The sequence below is a fragment of the Otolemur garnettii genome, unplaced genomic scaffold, assembly GCF_000181295.1.
Source record: "Otolemur garnettii isolate 467f Iridium unplaced genomic scaffold, OtoGar3 scaffold00120, whole genome shotgun sequence".
In the NCBI taxonomy this organism is placed as follows: Eukaryota; Metazoa; Chordata; class Mammalia; order Primates; family Galagidae; genus Otolemur; species Otolemur garnettii.
In genome coordinates this window covers 4,581,592-4,596,523 of record NW_003852515.1, presented here as the reverse complement: position 1 = coordinate 4,596,523, position 14,932 = coordinate 4,581,592, and the positions used below count along the sequence as shown (strand labels likewise).

The following is a 14,932-nucleotide window of genomic DNA, read 5'->3' as shown; positions in this document are numbered from 1 at the left end:
TGCCCTGCCTGTCCCTTTCCTGCGGGTATTTCTGCTGCGGAGCTTGCCAACTCTGTCCTGCCCGCTTATCTCTTTGCCTCTCTTTGGAGCCTGAGCTGCTTCTGTGGGGCAGCTACTGTGTGCACGCTCGACCTTTGCCACTTGCCGCGCTGGTGAGAACTGGAGGAGGATGTGGTTTAGCCAGAATGCGACACAAGCGTCCTTGTTTCTGGAATATACTCCGAAGTACAAATCTCATGTCCAATTCGGAAAGAATTATTGGAGGAAGGGGGCTTGCTTGGAGGAGCTGGGGGTGAGAGGGGAAGATGAGGGGTGGGGGAAGCACGAAGCACGGCGCCTCTATTAATATTAACTTTTATTAATAAGACTTGTTCCTTTTCCCCCCGAGGCTCACAAAGCAGGAAGTAAAGGGCAGTGGTACAGGGAAGGGAATTGGCAGGAAGAGAAGACCTTGAGTAAATTATTTAGCTGTGCCATGAGATCAAGAGTGATTCCGCCCTCCTCCCTACCCCACACACCGCCAAGTGGGCCCAGGTTGGGGATCAGCCCTCAAACCGCCACTAACCATTTAAGCCGAGAGGCAAAATCAGGTTTCTGGGGCCCCCCAAATTGCAGGAGTCTGGTGAGGGGCAAAGGCGATGGTGGCGACCCGGGAAGGCGTTTCTTTGTCTGTGATGAGACAGAACCCGGCTTTGGGCCACAACCGGAGAGTTGCCTTTGCCTAGGTGGCAGGCCGCGCCTTCTGGTGGCTGTGAAGAGAAACCTGAAAAAGGTGACACCCTCTGAGCTCTACCCCGAGCCCCAAGCCCTTGGCAGGGAAGTCAGGAAAGACGTCGAGGGGGTGGGAAAGGGCCGCGGGGTCCCCGGGCTCTTCTTGCAGGTGCTCAGTCCTGCGGCACCCCGCCCCGAGTCTCGGCTACCCGCCCGGAGTCCCGGCTCTCCCAAGGCAGCAGGGCGGGGACCAGAGTCAGCCGGCTGCGCCCCACCCCTCCCCCCACCCCGACCCGCTGCTCCGCCCGCTCAGCCGGAGCAACAGCGCCGCCTGCCGGGGGTCTCAGAGGTGGGGGCAGCGTTGAAGCGGCAGAACCCACGAACACTCCTGTCCTCCCCTTTCAAACTATACTCCCTCGGTCCGAGTCGCCACCGGCGCTGGCTAAACGATGGAATCCGCTGTTCCTCGCGCCCGAGGCCCGGGTTTTCAGCACCTCCGCGCCATAGCTGCCTGCGTCCGAGCTGTTTAGAAATCATCCCATGGCTGCTGCTGTGGCTCAAGCCTGTAACCCTAGCGCTCTAGAAGGCCAAGGCAGGAGGATTGCCCGAGTTCAGGAGTTCGAGACCAGCCTGAGCAAGAGCGAGACATTGTCTCTACCAAAAATAGAAAAACTAGTCGACTATTGTGGCAGGTGCCAGTAATCCCAGCTACTCAGAGGCCGAGGCAGGAGGATCGCTTGAGCTCAGGAATTTGAGGTTGCTGTGATGCCGTGGAACTCTACCCAGGGCGACAGAGTGAGACTCTGTCTCAATAAGTGAAATGAAATGAAATGAAAATAAATAAAAATTAAAAATTATCCCATGAGGCTCGGTGCCGTGGCTCACGCCTCTACTATGGGAGGCCGAGGCACGAGGATTATTTAAGGACAAGAGATCAGTAAGACCATTTTTCTACAAAAGATAGAAAACTTAGCAGGAGGTTTAGTGGCGCGCTGGCTGGGCTGGCTGGGGCAGGCCTGCGACTGGTACCTGGCTGCCCATCTCCAGCCCCAAACCCTCTGGAAGACGTCGCGAATCTCTCCAAGGAGCCCAGCCTCGGTGGGCGGGACGCAGCGAGGGAGCTGGACGTGAGCAGTCTGGCTCCTGGTGCCGGGACTGTGCGCCCTGAGCGGCCTTACGGGACGGATGGAAGGCCAGGTTCGTGTGGCAGGACAATCCGCGACATCGCCACCCAGGGGGCAAAGACCCGTGACATTGCCACCCAGGAGGCAGGTTTGGGGGTGGAGTCGCGGCTACCCTTCTCCAAGGGCTGGAGCCGCACACAGATGTCTTGAAACCAGACTGTTTCCCCCAGGCGTATTGTGGACACCGGGCCTATTTGGGCATAAGCAAAGAACCAGTTTCATCCATTTTTCTGTCTAAAATATGCAGGTTCAAATTTAGACGATGGTTTCTCTGAGGTAGAGGTGAACGATGGCAGAAAGCTAAAGTTAGGGCTGAGGAAAGAGCACTTGCTTCTCGTCGATTTTGTCCGTCTCTAAATTTGCAAAAGTAGCGCTCAGCTTTACTCGGTAATAACAAGTCCATCTGAACATTTACCCACAGAACAACTTCAGATGTCATGATCTTTCAGTGACAGCTTTTTTCTCCCTTAGAGTCTCACTCTGTTGTTCAGGCTAGAGTGCAGTGGTGTCATTATAGCTCACAGCAACGTCAAATTCCCGGGCTCAAGGGATCCTGCTTGAGTATCTCAGCCTCCCAAGTAGCTGGGACTACAGGGATTTGTCCACAACGACCAGCTAGTTTTTCTATTTTTAGTAGAGACAGGTCTCACTCTTGTGCAGGCTGGTCTTGAACTTCTGAACTCCACAACTCCTTCCTCCTCCTTGGCCTCCCAGAGTGAGCCATCCCTGGTGATAGCATTTTAGTTTCCTGTTCTGGCCAGGGGTCCACTACAGAGAACCAATCATAACACCAGATGTACATTTCAAGGTCCTCACTTTTCTGTAGAAATGAGAAATATTTAAATTTTGATTGTAGGTTGCTGTAGACTTGTGATCATGCCCAAGAACCGCCATTCTCCAGTTATGAGGATCTGAATCAGTAGTGTGCCATGTAACATGATATATATCACTGACAGCTACCTAAAAGTATTAAAGATGTTTATATGAAATTTATAGATAGGATGAAAATAATAGGAGCAAATAAAGACAAACAGGAATTGGGATTTCGGAAATATGCAGCATTTCAGTTCAAGAGGGAAAACATTAATTTTTGTATGTGTGACTCCGCGCCTATAGCTCAACCGGCTAAGGCGCCAGCCACGTACACCTAAGGTGGCGGGTTCAAATCCCCAGCCCGGACCCGCCAAACAACAATGACGGCTGCAACCAAAAAATAGCCAGGCGTTGTGGCAGGCGCCTGTGGTCCCAGCTACTTGGGAGGCTGAGGCAGGAGACTCTCTTGAGCCCAGGAGTTGGAGGTTGCTGTGAGCTGTAATGCCACGGCACTCTACCCGGGGGACAGCTTGAGGCTCTGTCTCAAAAAAAAAAAAAATTTTGTATGTGTGAGTTTCAGACAGTCTACCTTTTTGTTCACATCTACCTGAGGTAGAGGTGAAGGATGGCAGAAAGCTAAAGTTAGGGCTGAGGAAAGAGCACTTGCTTCTCGTTGATTTTGTCCGTCTCTAAATTTGCAAAAGTAGCGCTCAGCCCTTCTGTATTGTTATTTACTGTACAGTGATTTCTGGTTCTGGCTTATTTATGTCCTTCCTCTGTTTCTGGCAATGCACATATACCCTACCACGATTCTGTCTAGAAAATAGATAGTGAGGTAAAGTGAAGACTAAAAATAGAATCTAGTTCTATTGAGTTTTGTGTTTGTTGTTTTAAAACATTACATATACAGAGTGAAAGAACAATATACTGTGTCTTTCATGAGTAGAAGCCCTGCCCTAGTCATTTCTTTTCTTTCTTTCTTTCTCTCTTTCTCTCTTTCTTTCTTTTTGAGACAGAGTCTTACTATGTTGCCCTTGGTAGAGTGCTGTGACATCACAGCTCACAGCAACCTCTAACTCTTGGACTTAAGCGATTCTCTTACCTCAGCCTCCTGAGTAGCTGGAACTACAGGCATCCACCACAATGTCCAGCTATTTTTTGGTTGTGGTTGTCATTGGTTTTTGGCAGGCTCAGGCTGGGTTCCAGCCCACCAGTTCCTGTGTATGTGGCTGGTGCCCTTACCCGCTGAGCTACAGGTGCCGAGACTGCCCTAGTTATTGCTAACAATTCCAAATCTCTGTGGCAAGTTGCTCATGCCTGTAATTCTACCACTCTGGGAGGCTGAGGTAGGTGGATTGCTTGAGCTCAGGAGTTCAGAGACCAGCCTGAGCAAGAGTGAGACCCCATCTCTACTAAAAATAGAAAAACTAGCTGGCTGTGATAGCACAGGCCTGTAGTTCCAACTACTTGGGAGGCTGAGGCAAGAGAATTGCTCAAACCCAAGACTGTGAGGTTGCTGCGAGTTATGACATCATGGCGCTCTACCCAGGATGACAGTCAAACTCTACCTCAAAAAAAAAAAAAATTCTAATCTGCGGTTTGGGTTCTTAATCTTTGTCACTGATTCTACTAATCATCAATAAATTAAAATTATTTAAATGCCACACAATAAGCCATTGTATGTTTGTACTACAATGACTTTAGCTCCTACATTGTTTTTATTGTTTGCTTTCCTGAGGTTGGAAAGGAATTTATCAACTACCACTTGTACAAAGCCTATTATTGTCATACTGCAGATACAAAGTATTATGATAGCAGACTGTCAATCCTGAAAGTTCTGAGATAACACAGGAACAATTAGGAAAGAATTCCTTTCCTAGAAGTTAAAATTCAGATATAAAAATGCATGAACTGCCTGGGGTTCTTACTTGCCGATAAACTATTAGATACCTCAGCCCAAGAAAGACAGAAATATTTTTAAAACAAATGTGTATGTATGTGAAAGGATGATTTGGTAATACTTTCATCTCAGGGAAGTCTTTTTCGTGGATCAAAACTGATTGTGCTCTGGTTTATGAATTAGATCTCCCTAGCCCAGAATTGCCAGGATCCTGCAGAAGGAAAAAAAAAACAGGTTGTTTAACTTTGGACATCTGGCAACTTAGTTGATAGTATCTATATATATTGTGTTTAACGACAAATTCCCATTTGGAAAAGCTGTTATTAAAGCAAATGTAGTGCTTGGGTACTAGAGACAGAGGAGCCAAAAGGTCACCCAAGCACTCGCCCACATTGTCTATAGACCGACAGCAAGAAGAAAGGCAAGGTAAATGTTGGTATAATCTTTGGAACTGATAGATTCTGCTTTTATTTGGAATTTGAGTTTTTTCTAGATATAATTTCATAACCTTCTAGAAAATCATGATCTAAGACATACATTTCCTCTGATTTGTAGCTAAGAAAAGGAGGTGTTGAGTGTTTGGGTCCAATAACACACAGCTAGTCCCACAGCCAAAAACCTGCTGGGTTTCCCCAGATCGTAATGCCTATCTTCCCAGAAGAGCAAGAAGAACAAGGAAAATGTAAAGGAAAAATGATAGAAGGTGGGAGTTGGGGAGGTTGGAAGTTTGCATAGTCTAAGTGTGATTTAAGAAGATAAGGTAAATGTTTCATTTTAAATATTTAAAAATTAATCTACATTAGATCGATATGAAGGTTTTTCTTACCCTCCAAAGCAAAACTAAATCAACACAAGATCAGTTGCTGTAGTTTTAATGTAAGGAGGAATCCTGGAGACTAAAGTAAAATGCTTGTCTTTAAATGATTTCTAGGGATGAATCAGCCCTAAGGAATTAAAAGTTCAGCAGCCTTTTGGGGGTGGCTCTTGAAAGCGTACAGAATTAATATTGAGATGTTTGGGTGGAATTGTTATAAAATAAAGAAATTTAATTCCATCTAGTTAGAGTATCTGCCTCTCTGCTTCTTTTGGGTTAAGATTGTACTGATAAGAGTATAGGAAGATTCTCAACTACATCCTCAAGTAATCCACATTCTTCTAAGTATGACCAGAAAATAGACTGTGTTTGGGAACACTGGTAAATGAAAGGGCAAGTAAACTATGCAGATCAGTAACTTATCTTCACATCTGGAATGTTAGTGTTTTGCCACTCAAGATTTTATGCAGATGCCTAAGCAGAGGTAATCAGGAAACAGCAGAGGTGAGGCTATTCTGGAAAGGGGTTATTCTATTGTGATTTGAAAACTCATCTTGTTCAAAAGCTCTCTGTAAAGACTGTCCAACACTTTCCAGAAAATAGTTCAAGAAGCGGCTTATCTCATAATTGGAGTGTAATCTTAAGTGTATATAAAGCTATGTTCGTGGATTACATCTTCTGATCCATATGAGAAGTAGCAGCTCAGCAGCTGTGACCTTCCCAAGGCCAGTGAGCAGCCAGGCTCTAAAGCAAGGTGCAGATAGTGGCGCTAGAAAACACATGGCCTTTTCTTGCCATTCTGTAGCTGAGATTGCTTTCATTCCTTCTTGTTGCCTTCTCTTATTTTTTCCTATGTGGTTGGGAATAACAGCAAAAATACTGCTGTTTATATATTTAGATTGCTAGTAAGATTAATTTTCTTGACTACCAGTAGATACTGTTAGAAAGATGTGAAATTCATTAAACTCATTGAAACATTTCTTTCTTTAATTATCAGTCCATTTGTTAATTTTATTGTATGAATGTGATAAAGTCACAAATTGTTCACAGAAAAATAAAAAAGACTTCAGCTCTTTTCTCTGCACATGAATTCCACAATAGTGGTACGTTTTATTCCCATGTATACTAAATTTATACTACTTATGCTAAATTTTCAGTCTTGCCATATATTAATACCATGCCCATATTACTGTACTTTTCAAAAACACAATAGATACAGATACATCTTGTGCAAAATGACCCTTTTAGAATGGCATAGATATCCCCCTTCTCTCAATTTTGTTTTTCTTGAACATTCACCAAATCCAGGAATCTTCCTCGCCTGAACTTAGTTTCAAGTTGGCCGTGGGAAAATCTCATAGTGCCCCAGTTTGGCAGCAGCCGGGTTTGGGAGCAGCCCGGATTGGGAGATTGATTGTTCCTTCCAATCGGCTGAGCGCTGGAGCCCTTTCCCCTTCTCTTCCCAGAGCGCGCGCGCCCCCTGGTGGTCTATGCCGATGGCTGCGCATCGAGTGCCCAGTGCCCGAGGCCCGCGGAGGCCGAAGTCACCTAGTCTAACGTCATCCCTGGCTCCCCACGCAGGCCTCCCTAAATTCATCAGGCTGTGCTGCCCCTCACGCCACGTCTCTAATTCCTTGGATTTGCTCCGCAGGTGACATGGTGCCTCGGCGTCAGAAGCGCAGAGACCTCCCTTGCTGGGGAGAACCCCGGTTTTTGCGCCTTTTCTGTGGCCTGGGAGACCGGGCGGGCGCTAGCATTAGCGAACCAGGTGACACATGTCAAGGGGAAGCCGAGCTACCCTCCCTGGGCCCCCATCTGCGCTCACGGGGGCCGAGCCCCGGGAAAGGGAAGAACGTGTAATCGCTTGCAGCGGGACAATGACGACTTTTGAACCTCTAACCACTAAGCAAACAACCCTTGTGCTCTCGCTCCACTGTCCAAACAGCGTTTATTGACAGGCGTTTCACAGCAACGCATAGCAACTGCGGCTGCCGGGGGCGGGCGTGTGGGCGCGGCCGGGGCGTGGGCCCGAGCTCCCTACCTGTGCCGGGAGACCGGAGGTTGCGGGGGGGGTGGGGGGACACCGGGATCAGAGCTGCCCTGAACTCGGACCCCTGGCCCAGTGGATCCCAGCACCGCTCCCTCAGGTTCGGGCAGCCCCCGCCCCCGCGCCGCGCGCTGAAAAGGGTGGGCAGGCCTCCTTCCTCCGGCTCCCTCCTGGCGCCCCACCCACCAGAACCCCTTTCCCAATCCCAGAGGAGAACGCGCCACCCGGAAGGACAGCGGAATTGGGGAGGCGCTGCAGAGAGTATTTATGCCTTTTGCTGTCTCACAGCTCTGCGCATCCTCCCCAGCAGCCCTGGAGTGGCCTCCCCACTCTGTTGAGGCACTGATTAGGCCCTAAGGTGCTGGTGGGAAGAAATGGAGGCCAAAACCCTCCTTCCCTTAGGCCCTGCCGGGAGCGTCCAGCTCCGGAGCCTCCAGGACCAAAAACCTCAAGGGCGGCAGCCAAGTCCCCAGTGGAACAGCCAGATAACAAGCAGCCATCACTGAAGCGATCTTCTTACACTGGGTCTTGAATTCTTAGGGGAGGAGAGAGAAGATGGGATAAGGAAACCTCAGGAAAGGAAAGGAAGTGGAGGCAGAAAGGCTCCTGGAAATGCCCAGTGATTCCCAGAAGAGCATAGTTGCATAAAGGTTGTCTTGGGCAACAGGGGGGGACATGTTTTTGTTCACATAATGCTATGTGCAATTAGCTAGATTGTGAGGCATCTCTAGGGAGGAAGGTGTCACCGAAGAGGGGACTCGCCTGACCTTTGCAACTGCCTCCTTGTGGATTTGATGAGATGCTTTGAGGGGGCCCTGTCACCTCCACCACCACCCCCCATAATTCTGGGCGGCTGGGAAGCAGCTGACCATTCAGATGTGTATTTTGCCCAAAGGCACCCCGGGGAGAACCACACATTCCAAGGCTGGGCTGAGGCTTGGGGGCAGGGAAGGTCTCAGAACCTGCTCCTTCAGGCTTCTGACCCTCTGGGGTAAAATGAGGCTGTCCAGATAACCTTCTCCACCCACTCCCTGATTTTTCTGATTCTAGCTTGCAAGCAGAGAAGATATTTCTTTAAAAAAAAAATCCAGACAAAAACTGAAAGAAAATCCATAAATACAAAATCTGAAATCAGGAACGCTCATTTATCTCTTTTTTCTTTTTAGAAAAAAAAAATTCAAAAGTGTTCGAATATCCCCCACTTCCCTTCACCATATCGCTTCTCTTCCCATAGATCCAGAAGGCTTTTAGAATGTTGGCTTGGATGTTACACAGACCAACAACCCAAACAGCAGCAACAACAAAAAAAACTCCCCTTCTTCATCAGACCAAGATTGTGAAAATGACAGGAAGTCCAGGTTGGCTCTGGCATTTATAGCACTGACATACATTCAGCCCAGAGAAGCTCTGGTGACAGGCTTTCTAAACAAGCCCTGTCTGGGGCCCCTTGTCAGGCCTGGAGTCCAATAACCACCCCCTCCCACCACACACTGCCATACACCAGCCATGCCTCTCCTGATCTGGAGAGGGAGGAGAAAGAAGACACAGGCCACCTGGGGGTTCTGCAGTCTTTGGTCAGTCCAGCCTTCTATCTTAGCTGCCTCTGGCTTCTGCAGTTTAAATCTTGCCTGCCCCAGGGCAGGAGGTCCAGCTAGGCCTTAGGTGGTAAGCAGGCAGCAGCCATCTTGGCTCCAAGTGTGCAGTTCCTGAGTCCCTCTCTCCCCTTAGCTCCAGCCAGGCATGCAGCCTATGGATCTTGGAGGCAAAAGCTGGGGAGGAGAAAGCTGAAAGCCTGGACAGCGTGTTCAGTCTAGGCAATGCTTCTGCCAGTATTGAATGAAGCCCAGTAGTCATTTCCTGTCTTCTCAATGGCAGAAAAAGCCAGACTGGAAAAAGTAAAAATCTCAGAGAATATCTTCCTTGAGACCTCCATCCCACTTGTCTTTCCTCCTAGCCCGCATTTTTCCTTGAGAGCTAGGTTTGTAGGTATGTGTTTGTGGGTGAGAGTGGAGGGGTCTCTTCTGAGGATTCTAGCAGAGTCCATGCTCCTCATGGCTCAGCCTGGAATTGCTCTGCCGCTGCCGACCACTGTGGGTCACTAGGTGACAGTGGGGTTTAACACCCCCCCAGTTGGCCCCAGAACCCCAGGGACAGAACCCGGCACTGAGCCTTGCAGGGAAGACACAGGACTCAAGGGCTCTGGCACATTTCTCAAAGGACCAGGCTGAGGCTGGGGAGGCTGTTGGGGAGGCGGTGGCGGTGGCGGCTGCTGCGGCTGTTGCTGTTGCTGCTGCTGCAACTTCTTCTTGTTGATTTTCCTTTCCTTTGCTCTTCGGTTCTGAAACCAAATCTTAACCTAGAAATGGAGAGGTGGAAAAAATATATAGAAGGCAATGACAAGAAGGAAAAGAGAAATAGTATGCATCAAGATCACCATGTCTCCCTCCCCAACTATGGAACCCCAAATCCTTCTAGAAGCTTTCGCTGGGGCCATCTCTGGAACCATTCCCAAGCCCAGTTCATTTTCAGGTGAAGTCCTCCTCCTTCCTTGCTCCCCAGGTTTCTTTTCAAAGAACCTTTATCTACAACTTTACTGGAAAAGTTCAGAGTCTCAGGACGCAAGGCCCTTTCTACACAAGCAAAAAGAGGCCAGTGTACCTTAAATGACAACCTTTGGCCCCTCAAGGCTAAACTGAAATGTAATATTCCTTGCCTTGGAGCTGCATTTGAGATATAATGCCTGGCTTCCTGGATGTGAATTTGGCCTGCTTTTTTCTAGACTATATAGAAAGTGTTCATGAAACAAAATGTCACCCCTCTAGTTTTTATTAGCAGAAATCAGTTAATATTTTTCTCCCTCAGCACAACACCAAAAACAAAAAGAAAAGACGTTCAATATGTCTTTATTGACCCAAATGGAATTCTGTTTTAATCTAATATCATTGTTTTTTTTCCTCACACCTCTCAGAGCCCTCAAAATAGAAAAACAAAAACAACATCAAAGAAGACAACTAAACAGAGATAGAAGAAATCTTTTTAAAAAGTACTCCAGGGCTCAGCACCTGTGGCTCAAGTGGCTAAGGCGCCAGCCACATACACCTGAGGTAGTGGGTTCGAATCCAGCCTGGCCCACCAAACAATAATGACAGCTACAACCAAAAAAAATAGCCAGGCGTTGTGGCGGACCCCTGTGGTCCCAGCTACTTGGGAGGCGGAGGAGGCAGGAGACTCGCTTGAGCCCACGAGTTGGAGGTTGCTGTGAGCTGTGATGCTATGGCACTCTACCCAGGGGGACAGCTTGAGGCTCTGTCTCAAAAAAAAAAAAAAAAGTACTCCAGGGCAGCGCCCGTGGCTCAGCGAGTAGGGCGCCAGCCCCATATACCGAGGGTAGCAGGTTTGAACCCAGCCCCAGCCAAACTGCAACAAAAAATAGCCGGACATTTGGTGGGCGCCTGTAGTCCCAGCTACTAGGGAGGCTGAGGCAAAAGAATCACCTAAGCCCAAGAACTGGAGGTTGCTGTGAGCTGCGTCGCCATGGCGCTCTACCGAGGGTGACAAAGTGAAACTCTGTCTCTTAAAAAAAAAAAATGTACTCCAAAGGCAAATGGAGCTCATCCTCCTGCTATAATCTGCCCACAGAACTAGGTTGCCCCTATGGCCAGTCTTCTAACTCCCACAACTCTCCCCTTGGCAGTGGCCAGGCCCAGGGGGGAGCTGGTCGGTTCCCACCTGCCTCTCTGAAAGCCCCAGCGTGGCAGCCAGCTCAGCCTTCCTCCGGATGGTGATGTAGCGGCTGTAGTGAAACTCCTTCTCCAGCTCCAGCCGCTGGTGGTCCGTGTACACGACTCGGTATTTGTCTTTCGTCCTGGTTTTCACTGTGGAGGAAGGAAAAGTTAGGACTGACGACTACAAGGCAGCCCATCAGTCATGGGTAATGACAAACCTCCCTAACCCAGGGGCCATTTCTCTTCCTCCACCACCCTAGGGGGTCCCCGGTTTGGCTGGTTCCTGCCAAGTCTGACAAGACCCCCCAGAGGGTCCTGGGGGGAGGAAGGAGGCTAGCGGAGGCAACTAAACTAACCTTGGGGTTAAGTGGCTTTGTAAAAAATTAAAAAAACTAAAACCTCATACACATAGAAGACAGCAGAACCCAACCATCCTTTGGGTAAAGCAAATGCCATACGGGCATATATTTGGCACCAAGGTTAAGAGGTAGGGGTTGGGTGGCCAGAGTCCAGGGAACATCCAGATTTTCAGGCCTACCAGAAGTGGAAGCCCAGCCTGAATACAGCTGGAGTTGTGTTGCAAAGGTGGAGGTTAAGGTTACTTTCTGTTTGCTTTACTACAAATAGAAAGTGGGGTGCAAGAGCTAACAGGTTCCCTCAAGTCACTAGAATCGCCCCCCCCCCCAATGGAGTAGAATTCTGAGCTGGGCTCTGGCATTCGGAACCTATGCTGGCAGGCCGAAAATAGTCTGGCTGGGGACATTTTATGCCTGGGGGAACTCAATTCGGCATTTGGCACTTTTTCTTTTTAATCCTCCATTTAGTCCAGCAGCAAACCTGGCCAGAGCTATCCTGACCAGTGATACATGCTCATTGGATTGAGTCAACATATTAAATCCTGGATTGATTGTTTTACTGAAGGGCCTTGACAAATAGTGTCCACAATTGTTGGAGCAGCAGGAACTGGGTGTCTCCACCAGGTCTGTCCGGGGTGTTAGAGCCCTGGTCAGGAGCTGTTCTGTGGCTGGGTCTCGGGTTGGGGTCTTCTTGCAGCTGAACAGGTTCAATCGCCCTGTGCCCAATCCTACAGAAAGATCTGAAGGGTCTGAGAGTTGCCTGGAGGTGTTTAGTGCCCCGCAGGCCGACTTTGTTCAGGTAAAACCCTTTGCAAACCACAACAAAAGCGCCCTGGGAAGATACAGGCCGGATCAGAGGGAGCTCCCCCGAGCCGCTGAAAGGGGAACACAGCCGCAAACAATGCAGGACAAGGCGATCTTATCAAAGAAAAGCCTTTTCAATGCCCTAATAACAACCGCATTCTGTTTGAATTACCACTACTGAGCAAATGGCGGCCCCGGCTTTCATCCCCCTCCCCGCCAGGCGCATTAACATAAACACGGCGGGCAGGCGCATTTGAATGGACGCTGCGGCCCCGACCCCAGCCCGCTAGTAAAGTGCAGGGAACTGACACGTCCCGAAAGCTGTCTGCATGGTGGGCGCGCTCACAGGCACTACCTCCTCAAACCCACTCGCGGCTGCCACTGACACTTGCCCCTTCTTACAGATGAGGAAATGGGGAATCAGACCAGGTCACGCAGACATCTAGTATAAGGTGAGGAGCCGAGTTGGAGCCACAAAGGACACCCCCAGGGCTGGGGACCGGGCACAGGGCAGTTCCCTCAGCCGAACACCCCGGAGCGATACTCGCCTTGAGGTGCTTCCGAGAGACCCTTGCTCGGGTGCTGCCCTTTCAGTGTCCGGGGAGGGAGGGGAAACTTGGCGACCAGGACCCTACGCGCTCTTCGGCCCCGCGCCCCAAGGGCCTTGGAGGCGCCCCGCACCCCCTGGGAAGCAAGGAGGGGGGCAGCAGGAGGGGAGGGATGAGAGGGACTTGTCAGAATTCATTATTGACTGCGAAAATCACCACCCTCTTTCCGGGCCCTAAAAGAGACAATGGCAGAGCTGGGAAGGTGTATATCAAAGCGAACCAGGCCGCGTACCCCCACCCCCTCTACCCCTTGACAGATGACGCTCGGCAGAGGATCGAGCACAGCCCGCGAGGCGCGGCCTCCCCATATTAACATCACAAGGGCGCCCGGCGCCGTCCGCGGCCTTGCCACCTCCGCGCAGGACTTCACAGCGCGGACTTCTCATCTGCTGACCCGGAGGCCTGGGCTTCTGCGGCTCCCTTCCCTCCCCCACACTCGGCCCTGGCCCCCCTGCAATTCTCCCGGGACACGCAAAAGGTCTCCCTTCGGCTGCTGACGACCCCAGTCCACCATGCCCCGTCAGCCTATGTAGAAGGGGGTCCCTGGGGGAGCTCGGTCTGCGAGCGCGCCGCTGTCTCCTCTTGAGGAGGGGACCAAGTCAAGTGTCTAGGGCCAGCCCACGGCTGATGTGCGGCCTTCTCCAGGGGCGGCCGCATTTCCCACCGGATTCTCCTCCGCCTGCGCACAGAGATGCCAAAAGTAACTGATGCCCAAACACAGCTCCAATAGCCGCTCTGATTTATGCGGCTGTAATTGGCTGTAAACCTCTCCAAAGTGGTCATAACCTGCATGCGAGCCCGACTGGGCAAGCAAGGAGAAAAGCGAGACAAGCGGAAGCGCTAAGGTCTGGGGAAAGCCTTCTTGGAGTAAAGGAGGTCGCAGATAGGACTCCCCCCATCCCACCTATACGCACTTCCTTCCCACCTGGACGCACATCATGACACTAAAAGGAGCCAACGAGCTCCTCAGTTTGGCAAGCCTGGAGTCTGGAACACACAGAAATGTCCGCATACACTCCTGACATCTTCTAAAGGAAGATTTGGGAAAATGACTACCATCTGGAGCAGCATCCCACCAGGCTTTCTTTCCCCTCTACCTGCTCTCCTCAAACAGAAAAGCCTCCCTCGGTTTCTAGCCCCTAGCCTCCCAGCTTTTGCCAGGAATAACTCCTTCGGCATATAAAAGGTTCAGAGACCGGCACGACCCAGACCCCTTAGCTCTGGGGCCAGCAGCTTCTTTCCAGCGACCGCAGCGTTCCCGTCCTCTCTGCTCGCTGTAGTTCCTATCCCTTGAATTGACCCGAATCGCCAAACCTGGCTCCACGCGCAGCTTCACCACCCTCCTGATAATTCTCAGGCCACCTCTCTTCATGGGTGGCTCAGATGGAGAAGGAGAGCACAGAGAATGGTTTAGACCCGGCCCAATGGCGTTCGATGCTCCTTCTCTGCGGCAAGAAGCTAAGCAAGGAGCAACATGCGAAGGACTCGATTCGGCTCCTGTCCAGCCGTGCTCACGCTAGTATTCCCGGGAGCTCCCCGAAAGTAGTCAAGAGTCGTGAATGAGGGACTGTTGGAAAGAGGAAGCCTCTCCTCTTCCCCCATTGTGAACACAATGTTGTGAGGCTCAACATTCGTTCCCAGGTGCAGTAGCCAGAAACCTGTGGGGGACAGAGCCCCCGGAATTTGTCCCCTGGTTCTGCCGCCCTGGCGCGGAGCTCCCAGACAGCCCGAGCTCCTTGGACACGCTGCCGCCCCGCAGCCAGCGGCCGGGCCAGCGCCTTACCAGAGCGCCCTCGCGCGGGACACCAGGGCCGCTTACCTTGGCTTCCAAGAGACGGCTGCGCTGGCTTCCGCATCCACTCGCACAGGTTCCGCCGCTGGCCGCCCGGGGACAACTGCTCCGCGGCGGCGGTGGCGGCCGGCCCGGGCGGCCCAGGGTTGAGCGTCTGCAGCAGCCCAGAGGCACAGGA

General features: G+C 50.7%; 1 protein-coding gene across 1 annotated transcript in view; it reads right to left on the bottom strand.

Annotated features, from left to right (window-relative positions):
- Positions 1-9,478: 9,478 nt before the first annotated feature.
- The window catches only part of CDX2 (caudal type homeobox 2), a 5,857-nt gene continuing 403 nt past the window's right edge, over positions 9,479-14,932 (bottom strand). The window contains 3 exon segments of the mRNA XM_023517761.1: positions 9,479-9,825; positions 11,199-11,344; positions 14,782-14,932. The exon segment at positions 14,782-14,932 is cut by the window's right edge and continues 168 nt beyond it. Of these exon segments, the coding sequence (XP_023373529.1) occupies positions 9,568-9,825; positions 11,199-11,344; positions 14,782-14,932 (555 nt within the window). The 3' untranslated portion in view covers positions 9,479-9,567.